The 14,722-nt window shown below is 38.6% G+C and overlaps 1 protein-coding gene across 2 annotated transcripts in view; it reads left to right on the plus strand.

Moving 5' to 3' along the window:
• The window catches only part of LOC114459837 (serine/threonine-protein kinase PAK 3), a 38,778-nt gene extending 25,100 nt beyond the window's left edge, over positions 1–13,678 (plus strand). For both annotated transcript variants that reach the window (XM_028441992.1, XM_028441993.1), the window contains 10 exons: positions 2,641–2,796; positions 2,869–3,043; positions 4,167–4,230; positions 5,936–5,984; positions 6,077–6,189; positions 7,545–7,662; positions 7,767–7,866; positions 9,797–9,993; positions 10,429–10,566; positions 10,632–13,678. In XM_028441992.1, the coding sequence (XP_028297793.1) occupies positions 2,641–2,796; positions 2,869–3,043; positions 4,167–4,230; positions 5,936–5,984; positions 6,077–6,189; positions 7,545–7,662; positions 7,767–7,866; positions 9,797–9,993; positions 10,429–10,566; positions 10,632–10,721 (1,200 nt within the window). In that variant the 3' untranslated portion in view covers positions 10,722–13,678. The remainder of the gene's footprint in view (positions 1–2,640; positions 2,797–2,868; positions 3,044–4,166; positions 4,231–5,935; positions 5,985–6,076; positions 6,190–7,544; positions 7,663–7,766; positions 7,867–9,796; positions 9,994–10,428; positions 10,567–10,631) is intronic.
• The last annotated feature ends 1,044 nt before the right edge of the window (positions 13,679–14,722 follow it).

Below are 14,722 nucleotides of genomic sequence, written 5' to 3' on the forward strand. Positions count from 1 at the left end.
CACAAATACTGCATTATATGCTAATAAGAGGGCGGGGAAAAGCAAATTCAGGCTTTCCAGTGGCTTTAGAAAATATTACAACCAATCATGGAGCTGGATTTCATTATTTTCTCTCCTACTTAGCTTGTATTTGGTCTATTATTAGTTAATCTTACTAGAACTACTAGTAGATTAAAAACATTTTTCTCGTACTACTAGTGATTTTGAGTGTACTAGTAAACAAAAATCTAGTTTTACTATTAAGGCAAAGTAGCACATTATATACACAAGGAAAACCAATGTGATTTACAGAATTTCAAAAGTGCAACATTAAAACGTTGAAGTTTCAAATCAACATTAAAAACATTAAAACATAAAAAAGAGTTTAAAATAAATTTAATTATTAAACAAAGTTTAAAGCAAAACATTAAACAAATTAAAATCAACAATAAAAACATTAAAAATTGTTTAAATCAACAGTAAGATGATTATAAATTTCTCAGTCATACATATTGATTGTTATGTTATAACAACTAAAAGCAGCTTAACAACTATAAGCAGCATAACAACTAAAAGCAGCACAACTAAAAACAGTATAACAACTAAAAGCAGTATAACAACTAAAAGAAGCATAACAACTAAAAGCAATACAACAACTAAAAGCAGCCCGACAACTAAAAGCAGTATAACAACTAAAAGCAGCCCAACAACTAAAAGCAGAATAACAATTAAAAGCAGAATAACAACTAAAAGCAGCATAACAACTAAAAGCAAGATAACGACTAAAAGCAGCGTAACAACTAACAACAGTATAACAACTAAAAGCAGTATAACAACTAAAAGAAGCATAACAACTAAAAGCCATATAACAACTAAAAGCAGCTCGACAACTAAAAGCAGCGTCACAACTAAAAGCAGCCCAACAACTAAAAGCAGAATAACAATTAAAAGCAGAATAACAACTAAAAACAGTATAACAACTAAAAGCAGCATAACAACTGAAAGCAGCATAACAGCTAAAAGCAGCATAACAACTAAAAGCAGCATAACAACTAAAAGCAGCCCAACAACTAAAAGCAGTATAACAACTAAAAGCAGTATAACAACTAAAAGCAGCATAACAACTAAAAGCAGCGTCACAACTAAAAGCTGAGTAACAACTAAAAGCAGCGTCACAACTAAAAGCAGCATAACAACTAAAAGCAGCTCAACAACTAAAAGCAACATAACAACTAAAAGCAACATAACTAAAAGCAGCTCAACAACTAAAAGCAACATAACAACTAACAGCAACATAACTAAAAGCAGAATAACAACTCAAAGCAACGTAACTAAAAGCAGCATAACAACTAAAAGCAGCGTCACAACTAAAAGCAGCATAACAACTAAAAGCAGCGTCACAACTAAAAGCAGCATCACAACTAAAAGCAGAGTAACAACTAAAAGCAGCATAGCAACTAAAAGCGGTGTCACAGTGTTTGCTGTGAACTCTGAGCTCCACTAAACCCATTCACACATGACCACCCCAGCAGCAGAACTATAGAGTTGAACTACGGTGGATATGACTGACTTGATGTTTATGCTCAGATGGTTTTCTTTCTCTACCTCCTTTAAACCACACACAGAGCAGTGGGTTCTGATGACTGGTTAGCTGCATGTCTATACGTTAACCTGTAACTTCATCACCGCATGGCTGCTTCCAGAAACACACGACCCTCACTGGTTAACTGCTCCTAGTGGTAGTCAAACACGGTTCAGGGTCCACCACAGACACTTTAGACTTTAATCAGCACATGTAACATAAGCTGCAGTGTTCCATTCATGCATGAGCAGAGGAAGCGTTTCCATTCCTTAAGAGGAAGTACCATCCAATGAGGGCACAGGGGGAGGACTTAGCGTTAGCGTTAGCTTTGAGGACGACTGCAGCACAGTAGTCACACCCACTTTCTATTCATCCTAGACCTGCAACAGTCTGGTACCTTAAACCCTCATCTTTACCATTGGTTCATTGCACAACTTACCAACATCCACAGCTTCAAAGCTTCAGGAAAAACTGCAGCTAATGCTTTCCATGTGGACGTGTCTTTATGAGCAGTTTTTCCTGGTTTTTAACCCAAGTTAAAGGTTCTATTAATTTGTGTCAGGTACATTTTTATTATTATTATTATTGTTATTATTATTAGTCATTGCAACAATGTTTTCTCCAGCTAATTCACAAGTTCACGCATGTTTCACAAACTCTTTCTAACCTGAACTCAGACTGTGCTCAGTGTTGGCTCCAACATAAATGTACTAATATACACAAAATTACTCTCAAAACATACAAATTGACGACAAAAATAACAGAAAAATATACAGATGATAACTGAAATGACAAAAACGTACCCCAAAAACAAACAAAATTACAGAAATATACACAAAATGATTACAAAAACATACAAAATTTACATTAAGATACACAAAATGACTCCAAAAACATGTACATAAATGTACATAAAGATACACAAAGTGACAAAAACACATAAAATGGTTGTAACAATGTTTTCTCCGACTCTTTCCAACCTGAACTCAGACTTTGCTCAGTGTTGGCTCCAACTTTACAAACCTCACTGCACAGTTTTTAAACTTTTATTCATTCTCACTGACGTTTCTTTACTGCAGGCTCCTAAAACGTCGTCAACAGAACCCCCCATCGCTCCCCCCGTGTCAGAGGAGGAAGACGAGGAGGAGGAGGAAGAGGAGGACGAGGAGGAAGAGGAGGACGATGACGACGAGTTGCCCCCCGTCATCGCGCCCCGACCTGAACACACCAAATCTGTGAGTTTGGATTCACGTGCACGTGACGTGGAAGCATCTGCGTCTCTGTGACCTTCGCTGGTCCTCCTGCAGATCTACACGCGCTCCGTGGTAGACCCGCCAAAGCCCCCGACTCCTGTGAAGGAGGTGGAAACTCCACCGGAGTCCCAGGTCCAGCCGGAGAACACGTCCAACACGATGTACCGCCACACCGACCGGCAGAGGAAGAAATCCAAGATGACGGACGAGGAGATTCTGGAGAGACTCAGTGAGTGTCGTTAAAAGGATCCTCCACTGTTTTTACAAATGTGACCTAAAACCGTTGAAATGTCATTTTTAGTAGATTTATGTCTAACAACAGGCATTATTTTGCACTATATTTGTTTTATTCACTTTTTTACCCTGTGCTCCGCCATGTTGAAATGACATCATCGGTGACGTGATTAGCACCTTTTAGTCCATTGACTTCTATAGGAGGTGAAGCATTCAGGATCATTTTGCAGCTTTTTCAGTCAAAATAACAACTTGTGCTGCTTTGGGTTGATCTGAAAACCAGTAAAAGTAAAAAATTAAATGCAAACCTTTTTTTGATGATAAATTAAAACCGTAACCCGAAAAAATCTGTGGCCACAGGGGGCGACACTTCCCACTCCGCTGTTTCGTAGACGTCATTAAGGAGAGAAGAAGAGCTCCATGTGCGTGGAAATAAATAAATCCACGACTGCTTTAATGAGCAGCAATGAATCCTGGTTGCCTGTATTTATTGCACACAGAGCTCTTCTTCTCTTATTAACTTCACTTTTTTTTTTTTGACAAGTGAGTGGAGCCAAAATGATCCAAAAATGCCAAAAACGTGGCAAGAAAAGAGTGTAAAATGACTAAAATTGACCAAAAGCAGTCAAGAGTGGCAAATAAAGAGGAACCAGGTGGTATGTAATGGCATAGTGTAGCTTTAATGAGCAAAATGTGGAGCAAAAAGAGGCAAAATGTGGTGTAAAAAGGAAACATATGGTATAAATTGGGCAAAAGTTAGCTTATTTGGATGAAAAGTGGCCAAAAAAAAATTAAGAATGGACAGCAATTGGATAAGTGGCAAAAGGAGCTAAAGTCTGAAAAATGAGACAAAGGAAATAGATTAAAAAAAAAAAGGGGGTTAAAAAGAATTCCCCCTTTTATGGTTTTCTGTGGGATTAATATTTAAAATGAAGACATAATAAGGCACATGTTGAGCATTACTAACTTAATAACAGCTTCTTCATGGTGTCCTCTGATAATGTAGTGGACTGGTCTGTGTGTGTGTGTGTGTGTGTGCGTGTGTGTGTGTGTGACAAAAAGTGCGCTCCAGCACACATTGAGTCTCATCATCATTTATCGTCTTCTCTCTCTCTCAGGGAGCATCGTGAGCGTGGGCGATCCCAAGAAGAAATACACGCGCTTTGAAAAAATAGGACAAGGGTGAGTTTTCCTCTGATAATTGACCTACAGTGGCACATCTCAAAGGGGGGGTTGTGGGGGGGGGGGGGTCTGGTCAGTGTCTGTCTGCAGTGGACAGAGCAACACTGACCACAGTGAGAGACCTTGAGATGAATACTCAAAGAAAGTTCTTCTTCTTCTTCTTCTTCTTCTTCTTCTTCTTCTTCTTCGTCTTCGTCTTCGTCTTCTTCTTCTTGTTCTTCTTCTTCTTCTTCTTCTTCTTCTTCTTCTTCTTTCTATTCTCAGTGCCACATTATTAAGATATAATTATATGCCCGATATGGGGAACTGTCGGCCCTTGGTCTAATTTTGTGCATAAACGCACAAAAATACTCTCAAAACATTACAAAATAACAGAAAAATATACAAAAGATAACCGAAATGCACAAAAGTTATTTAAGAAAAAAAACAAAATTACATAAAAATACACAAAATGACAAAACAAAACATACAAATGACTCAAAAACATTTACAAAATTACATAAAAATACACAGTGATTTCAAAGACACATAAAATGAAAGAAAAATATTCAAAATCACTCCAAAAGCACATCAAAATACACAAAAAGACTCCAGAACTATCAAATATATAAAAAAAATAACTCTGAAAACATACAAGATTACAGAAAAAATAAACAAAAGTAACAAAATGACAACGAAATTGCACAAAACGACTCTTAAAAACATATAAAAATAGCAAAAAACACTCAGAAGGATAACAGAGAATACACAAAACGACTCAGAACAATATACAAAATGACAACGAAAATACACAAAATACCTAAAAAGCCACAAAATGAGAAGAAAATGTACAAAATGACACAACACACACACAAAAAAATCACTCCAAAAACATACAATATTACATACACAAAATGACACAAAAATATCAGGAAAGTTATACAGAACAACAACAATAATAGACAAAACGCTTTCCACACCCCCCCATAAAAAGAAAATATCCATAGAACTACACAAAAGGATGACAGAAATAACAGAAAGATGAGAAAAATGACAGAAATACAGACAAAACTCTTTGTTCTTTCCCACATTATTAATGCTCTGATTTATCTTTATTCTAAATGTTGACATGAACCTTGATCATGTGATCAGAAACAATCACATTTTTGTGTCGTCAACTGTGATAAAAGTTTCCCATCTCTGATATCCATGGTAACGAGATGAATCCCATTCCTGATTCCTGACAGCAGTGTTTGTTCTCCTCCAATGAACATTGTTTCATTCTGAACTTCCATATTCAAGTACAACTGAATTATCATTACAATTACAATTAAATTACAATTATTATTTTTTCCCTGAAAGTCAATTACAATTACATTCTCAATTACTGAAGTTCAAATTCAATTAATCACAAATATTGAACCTTTAATAAATAACCATATCAAAGTTAACCTTCCTCTTGTGTTAGCTTTCTGTTAGCATCTCTCATGATAACGGGTTAGTTTTTAACCCATGTCTTAAATCAGCTGTAAAATACACTCAACAATATGTGTGTGTGTGTGTGTGTGTGTGTGTGTGCGTGTGCGTGCGTGCGTGCGTGTGTGTGTGTGTGTGTGTGTGTGTGTGTGTGTGTGTGTGTGTGTGTGTGTGTGGTGTGTGTGTGTGCGTGTGTGTGTGTGTGTGTGTGTGTGTGTGTTATTGATGTGTTGCTCTTGTGTTTGATCAGAGCGTCTGGTACCGTGTACACTGCCATCGACATAGCAACGGGCCAAGAGGTAAAACCATTGATTAATTTGATTGTACTCTAATATATGAAGGAGCTTTACGCTAACACACAGACGTGGTGTGTTGTTGTTGTTGTTTCCAGGTGGCCATTAAACAGATGAATCTGCAGCAGCAGCCCAAGAAGGAGCTGATCATCAATGAAATCCTGGTGATGAGGGAAAACAAAAACTCTAACATAGTCAACTACCTGGACAGGTGACTGTTTTTTTTTTGTTTTTTTACAGTCATGTGGAGACAGGACCATCTATAAGGGGGAATAAAGGGGAGAGATTTTTGGGGTCCATCCATAAAGTCAGTAAAATGATTGTTTATTGTTATTATTTGCACCAAAAATGGGCTCAAATTGTTCAGAAAAAAATCCTTGTTTTAATCAGAAATAAAATGGGTTAAAAGTAACCAAAAATTGTTGAAAAGGTGGTGAAATAGGATTTTAAAAACCACAGAAATTGGGTAAAAGTTGCCAATTAGAGTGGCCCAAAACAGACAGTAAAAGTGGTAAAATTGTTCAAAGTGTCAATATTGGAACAATTAGTCTAAACTGGCAAATAATGGGCATGACTGTAGTTAAAGTGGCAAAAATAAGCATTAAAAATGGTGAAAAGAGGTTAAAAGTGACAATAATATGTCAACATGAGGTGGAAAAGTGGTGGAAAGGGTTTATGAGTGCTTAAAATGTCTTGAAAGTGGGAAAAATGTACAGGTATGGCATTTAAATGTGATGGAAAAGTGGCAGAAATGGGAATAATGTAGTAAAAACACACTAAAAGACCAAATATGGTGGAAAAGGTGGTGAAATTAGATTTTATAAACCACAGAAATTAGTTAAGAATTGTAAAATGGACAGAAAAAGTGGTTAAAAAAGTGTTCAAAGTGTTAATATTGTAACAATTAGTTTAAACTGGCAAATAATTGGCATACCAAATCATGAATGTGGTTAAATTGGCAAAAATAAGCAGTTTAAAGTGACAATAATGGGTCAACATATGCGATATTAGGTGAAAAAGTGGTGGAAAGGGTTTATAAGTGCTGAAAATGTCTTGAAAGTGGAAAAAACGTGCAGAAAAGGCTTTGTAGTTTGATGTTGAAGTGTCAGAAATGGTAGTAATGTAGCAAAAATGCATTAAAAGGAGCAAAAATATATCAAGAAAAAGTGATGAAAATAGGTGCAAATATGGCAAGTTTGGTGTAGTTGCAGAAAAAGGGTAAAAATAAGCAAAAATTGGCTCAAACTGGGTTAAAAATTAAAATCCCTGCGTTAGATTCTAGATATTTGCTTTTGGAAAAACCTGCACCAACTCTTCTACTTTTATTCCTATTTTTTTTTTTTTCATTTTTCCCAACGTATCTGCACTTTAAGTCTCTCTACTGCCCCCTGCTGTTTTAAACTTTCTTACATTAACAATTTCACATTAGAATCTCTCCATTCGTTCATTTTATAAACCTTACGTATCCAGAGAAGGTTGGTAGAAAGTATCAGAAATGTATTTCTGGGCTGTTTTTTTTAAATTTTTAATTAAATGCTGTTTCTCTCTCCCTCTGCGCTCCATCAGTTACCTGGTGGGAGACGAGCTGTGGGTGGTGATGGAGTATTTGGCCGGAGGCTCATTGACAGACGTAGTGACGGAGACGTGCATGGACGAAGGCCAGATTGCTGCGGTCTGCAGAGAGGTAAGAAACCCAGCGTGATACGCCACATCAGCGATGGTTCCATGTCCTCCAGACACCAGCAGGAGGAGAGCAGTGAGGTGTCTGGTGTTTTTGTGTCCCTGTAGTGTCTTCAGGCGTTGGACTTCCTTCACTCCAACCAGGTGATCCATCGAGATATCAAAAGTGACAACATCCTATTGGGGATGGACGGATCAGTGAAGCTCAGTAAGTCCTGATGTAGAAGCTCACAAACACACAGAACGTGTTTCAGTCACACAACAAACAAAATCAGGGTGCTTTCTCAAAGGAATGCACTTTCATTTGCAAATAAGAAACGTACCAATCAGCATGTTCTACTCGTACAAAGAAACATGTCTTCAGTTATACATTTTTCCTCACATATCTTATATCTACTTCATTCATAGTCTTAGTGTAAATTGTTACAATGTTTCCTTTCTGCATATTATATACAGTATATGTGTATAGTTTTACCTCTTGTGGGTTTAGGAAAGTATAATCTAATCTAATCACAAGTGTGATTAGATTAGACATTTGTAAGTGAATCTGCAAGGTGGAAAATTACAGCTTTACAAACAGAAATGTGACAGAAATATCCAAAATTACTCTAAAAAATAGAAAAATCTCCAAAATGATAGCTGAAATGCACATAAATGACTCCAAAAACAAAGAAATTGACATAAAAATACACAAAATGACTCCAAAAACCCATAAAATCAGAGAAATATACAAAATGACTCCAAAAACACATAAAAAATACACATAATTAATCCAGAAAATATACACAATTACAGAAAAACACATAAAGGGATATCAAAAATACACAAAATAACTTAAGAAATATCAGGAAAATATACAACATAACTCCATAGAACCTACAGAATTACAGAAAAAAAACCACAAAAATGACATTTACAAAAAGCAAAACAAAAAAAACATTGCAGGTCTACACACAAATGTCCTGTTGGGTACGAGAAGGATAATTATTATTTTTTGGGAATTGAAAACATGTTTTTATATATGTGTTTGTCTGATTGGTACATTTCTTATTTGCAAATCAAAATGCATCCGTTTGTGATTCATGTTTTGTTTTTGCAAACGATGCTGAGTTTGTTTGTGAAGTAAAAGATGCTTTTGGAATGATTTTAACTCCATAAATATCAAAGCATGTTTTTAACGTGGGCTATGTGGGCGACCGTGGCTCAGGTGGTAGTGGGTCGTCTTCTGATCGAGAGGTTGGGGGTTCGATCCCAGTACCAGACTATGTGTTGAAGTGTCCTTGGGCAAGACACTGAACCCTAAGTTGCTCCCAGTGGTCGACTAGCGCCTTGCATGTCAGTCCTGTCCCACTGGTGTGTGAATGTGAGAGTGATTGGGTGAATGAGCTGATATGTAAAGCGCTTTGGGACTGTTTCAGTGGTGATAAAGCTCTATATAAAATCAAGTCCATTTACCATTTTATTTTATTTTTTTATTTTTTTATTCAGTTCATATCCGACATGGTTGCAATCACAGAAATTCACTTTGACATTCAGAGCAAAATCACATCATTGTTTTTTTTTTTTTTTGTCCTTTTTCATGCCGGAAAGGGCGACGGAAAAAAGCATTTTGCTTATCCAGATATGAACACAGATAATTTTACATCAAACCTCGTTTCTTCCCTAGTCAAACATTCTTATCTTCTTCATACCATAATTTCATCTTTTCATTAACGTCTCTTTTTTTTTTTATGTGATGTGTTCTCGTCTACAGTCATTGTTCCTGTTGTTACTCCTCCTCACTGTCCTTTTTCTTCGTATCTCCTCGGGCTTTCTTTTCCAGTCGTTGTTTACGTTCCTCCAACTCTCCAAACGAAAAGTTCTTCTTCTTTCGGAGAACCTTCATATCCTCTGAAAGTCGCCTCAGCATACGATGCATCAGAAAGGCACATGCACATACACATACCCCCATCATTAGCAGGCAGAGCATCTGGCTTCTCCCTCGTGCATCCATGACATATCCACTTGGGTATGTGTCCTTTGGGCACGCTGGTTCGTGCTGTAGTAATTGCCTCGTCGTGAAGATACATTACCGTTTTTAACCAATCAGGTGTGGTTTGTGTTCAACGTTTGAAGATGATTTCCTGTCTTCTCTGCAGCCGACTTCGGTTTCTGCGCTCAGATCACGCCTGAGCAGAACAAGCGCAGCACGATGGTAGGAACGCCCTATTGGATGGCTCCGGAGGTGGTGACACGGAAAGCTTACGGCCCCAAAGTGGACATCTGGTCCCTGGGAATCATGGCCATAGAGATGGTGGAGGGAGAGCCGCCTTATCTCAACGAGAACCCACTCAGGGTGAGAAAGAAAGACTTAGGAACAATACGCCCAAAAAACACATAATCACAGATAAATATACACAAATACCCCAAAAACATATGCAATGACCCAAAAAACACAGGATCACAAAGTAAATTAAAGAAAAAATACCCTTAATCATCCCAAAATATACACAATGACCCCAAAAACACACAGAATTACAAAATAAATGTAATAAAATAAATAAATAAAAAATACCCTTAATCACCCCAAAATATACACAATGACCCCAAAAACACACACAATTGCTGAGAAATACACATAGTTACACTAAAAACATACACAATCACAGGAAAATATACAAAATGACCCCCAAAATACACACAATCACAGATGAATAAAATCATTGACCCCAAAAACACAATCACAGAAAAGTGTGTGTGTGTGTGTGTGTGTGTGTGTGTGTCCTTCCAGGCTCTGTACCTGATAGCCACTAATGGAACTCCTGAGCTGCAGAACCCGGAGCGTCTCTCGTCCGTGTTCAGAGACTTCCTGAACCGCTGTTTGGAGATGGACGTGGACCGTAGAGGCTCCGCTAAGGAGCTGCTGCAGGTACTTATTATATCTATGATGATGATGATGATGATGCTTAGGTTATTTTTTCTCTCCATCTGCAGCATTCCTTCCTCAAACTGGCCAAGCCTCTCTCCAGCCTGACGCCTCTGATTGTAGCTGCCAAGGAAGCCATAAAGAACAGCAGTCGTTAGGGCGCGGCTCGCCGTCCGCCTGAGGCCCGCGGACCCCGCCTGCGACCCCTGAGCGCTCGTGGCTAGCAGGGCAGGGCAGGGCGTGGCTGGATGGACAGCACAAAGGAGCCACGCTGCTGACCACTCCTGATCTCCTCGTTTACTTTTCCAGCACTCTGTGTGTGTAGAGCAGTCCATCACAAGTGTGTGTGTGTTTGTGTGTGTGTGTGTGTGTGCACAAAGTGTGCACAACTATTTTGTATCAAATATGGAATCTTCAAGAAGATCCTGCGTGAATGAAGAGGACAAAAACCACGTGACGTCGCTGCTTCTTCTGGTTCTTCTTTGATAGTCGCACAGCACGACATGGCGTAACAAGGCATGACATGGCGTAACATGGCGCAACTTGCCGTCACACAGCACGACACGGCGCTCCATGGCGTAACATGGCTTGAGATAGAGTAACGGCGCGACATGGCGTGACACGGCGTAATATGGTGCGACATGGCGTAATAAAGGCGCGTCATGGCGTGACATGTTGTGACATGCTGTAACAAGGCCTGACATGGCGCGACTTGGCGTCACACGGCCTAGCACGGCGCTCCATGGCACGACATGGTGTGACATGTCGTAACATGGCGTGACAAGGTGCGACATAGTGTGACATGGCACGACATGTCGTGACATGTGCGACATGTTGTAACATGGGCGAAATGTAACATGGCGTAACATGGGCAACATGGCGTAATATGGTAACACAGCGTGACATGTTGTGACATGGGCGGCATGTTGTAAAATGGTGTGACACGGTGTAATATGGCGTAACATAGGCGACATGTTGTAACATGGTGCGACATGGGGTAATATGGTGCAACATGGCGCGACAAGGTGCGACATAGTGTAACATGTTGAAACATGGCGTAACATGGGCGACATGTTATAAAATGGCGTGACATTGCATGACATGGCATGACACGCAGCTTTTTCCTGCCCGTTCACGGCTCTACGCTGAAACGCAGCATCTGTCCCAATCCGAATGGTCGCAGCCACAGTTTCTCAGCTTTAAACCTCCCGCTACGTCACTGTACATTGATCACATCCCACCTGAAGGCAGCCATCATTGATCCCGAACATCACACACACACATGTCAGACAATATTCAGACACTAGTGTGAATGAGTGTCATGTAATAATAAAATGAAGAACAGTAAGAACATGTGAAGGTTTAGCCTTACAGCCAGGAGCTCATGGGTTCACACTGCTGCTCTCGTCTTTATTTCAAATGTTTGCCAAAAGTGTGTGAGAGGTTTCCTGTGGGAACACTGGTTTGTTCCCACAGTCCCAGTAATTATGGTTTTTCCTTTTTCCAGCTGCTTGGACACAGTTTAGAGATCTACAGTGATCCATAGGGATCTACAGTGATCTATAGGGATCTATAGTGATCTACTGTGATCTATAGTGATCTGTTGGGATCTATAGTGATCCATAGTGATCTATAGGGATCTACATTGATCCATAGTGATCTACATTTATCCACAGTGATCTACAGTGATCCATAGTGATCTACATTGATCTGTAGTGATCTACAGTGATCCATAGTGATCTACATTGATCTGTTGTGATCTACAGTGATCCATAGTGATCCATATAAACTCATCTCAAACTGCCGCTGAGGCCCAGGCAGATCTGGAATGCTTGATTTGTGCTAATGCTAATGCTAATGCTAACAAAGCTCTGAAAAAAGACAGCGGACGTCCACTGATGCTCTGACCACTAACTGTACTCCTCACTCTCTTCTTCTTTTTCTTCTTCTTCTTCTGAACTCAGTTTTCTTCCTCCTTCTTAGCTGCTGCTCATTCTTTAGCATCTTTGCCTTTAGCGTCGGCGTGGCTGAATAATTAATGGTAAACCTTTGCTCACGTGGGTGTGTTAGCGTTAGCTGCTGTTAGCTAACCGAGGAGGTGATGATTGTACGTTGACGCTGCAGAAGAGGTTCGTGTTATTCCATACAATTCCTCCCGTTCGGCCTTTTTTTCCCACCATGAGTGTGACTGACTGTGTTTTCGGGGCTACCTCAGTCTGAACTCAGTCCTGCTGCTTTGTCATTCTGTAGCTCTGTGTGTACTTTGTACAGCAGGAGGACAACGCAACGCAACACAAACCGTGCATGTGAACAAACTATACACTGTATCTCCTCTTCAAATATAGGTTTAAGATTGTTAGGAAACGTATGTATGTATGTAAATATGGGACTCAAAAATGACCGCATTCAGGTTGTTGGACGTATGTATCACATGTTTTGCACCCTGGAAACGGTAACGGAGATACTACACAACCACGCACACACACACAGTGTGTGTGTGTGTGCACGCCGCACTCCTGGATCTGCAGTTAGTTGGCCTTTCCTTGGACTCTCGTGCGGCCGACGTTGGTCGTCAGCCACCATGTACAGGCGTGAACTATGAGCACAAAGGTGACTTTAGGCCACGCCCCCTTCTCCGTGGTTACTCCTGTACATTCCTCTCTACTGAATGTGTAAACCTGTACACGTGGTGTGAAAATTCCTCTATTAATGTGTATCAAGAGAATGGAACAAAGACAAAAAATGTTACTTTTTAAATTATTATCTTTATTATTATTACTCTTATTATCGTCTAGCTTTGTAAAACTGCTGAGTCGTGCTGAGCTCAGCAGATTCTCCCTGTCGTGGGAAAAAGGATCATCCAGCGATGGGGGAGAAAAACCAAGGTTTTGGATAAACAAATGAATTTTTAATTGTGGTTGAAGCAATAGACTTTTTGAACTTTGAATCGTGCATGGCTGTGTCTTGAGTGTAAAAAAAAAAAGAAGAAAAAAAAAAGCAACAAACCCTGCAGTTTGGAAACTGGACTGAAATAAAAGTGAAAGAAAACCAGAATTGGAATTATTTATTGCATTTATGTCAACAATGTAACACTCCTAATACATGACTGTAAAATACTGCTGTAATAATCACAGGTTAGACGTGCAGAGATTGGCAACTTATAGCATTTTACTACATTTTAGTGTTTTTTATTGTCACTTTGTATATTTTTGTTTTGTTTTTTTGTGTATTTTTTTGTCAATTTGTGTGTGTTTGGAGTTATTTTGTATATTTTTTCAACTATCTTGTGTATATTTATATTTTGTTTTTGTAATTTTGTGGTCGTTATGTGTATATATCTCCCATATTATGTGTTTTATTGATTGTGTGCTTTTGGAGTTATTTGTGTGCACATGTCATTGTTGTCCTTTTGTGTATTTTTCTGTCCTTTTGGGTATTTTTGTTGTACTTTTTACATTATCCTTTCATTTTGCATGTTGGGAGTCATTTTGTGTTCTTTTGCTTGGCTGTTTTGTGTATTTTTCTGCCATTTTCTATGTCTTTTGAGTTATTTTGTGTATTTTTGTTTGTTGTTTTGTGTGTTTTTCAGTAATTTTGGAGTCATGTGATTTATCTCCCATTTTATGTGTTTTATTGTGCTTTTGGTGTTATATATATCAGTGTGTATGTTTTTGCACTTTTTTCTATAATTGTGTGTGTTTTTCTGTCATTTTTGGGGTAATTATGTGCATTTATCTCATTGTTTTACTGTTATTTAACACTTCTTTTGAGTCATTTGGTCTTTTTTTGTCATTTGTGTGGTTTTTAAGTTATTTCTGTCCACATTTGAAGTCATTATGTGTATTTTTCTGTCATTCTGTGTGTTTACTTTGAGGGCCACATGTGTCTGTTGTGGTGGAACTGTAGTGTTTTTTTACAAAAAAAAACATCTGCATTAAAATGTTTTAAATTACAACAAAACGAGATTAAAAAAAAAACAAACAATTTGGGTAAAAAGTTCTCATTCAAAACAAACATTCATAGTGTCAAACAAAATGATCTCAAAATCATTCAGAGGGGGACAGTCGCCCCAGTGGTATCTGTCATTGTGTCCTTGGGCAAGGCACTTTACCCACGTTGCCATAGCACTAGTATGAATGTAGTGTGTGAGTGAGTGATG

The sequence above is a fragment of the Gouania willdenowi genome, unplaced genomic scaffold (assembly GCF_900634775.1).
Source record: "Gouania willdenowi unplaced genomic scaffold, fGouWil2.1 scaffold_356_arrow_ctg1, whole genome shotgun sequence".
Lineage (NCBI taxonomy): Eukaryota > Metazoa > Chordata > Actinopteri > Blenniiformes > Gobiesocidae > Gouania > Gouania willdenowi.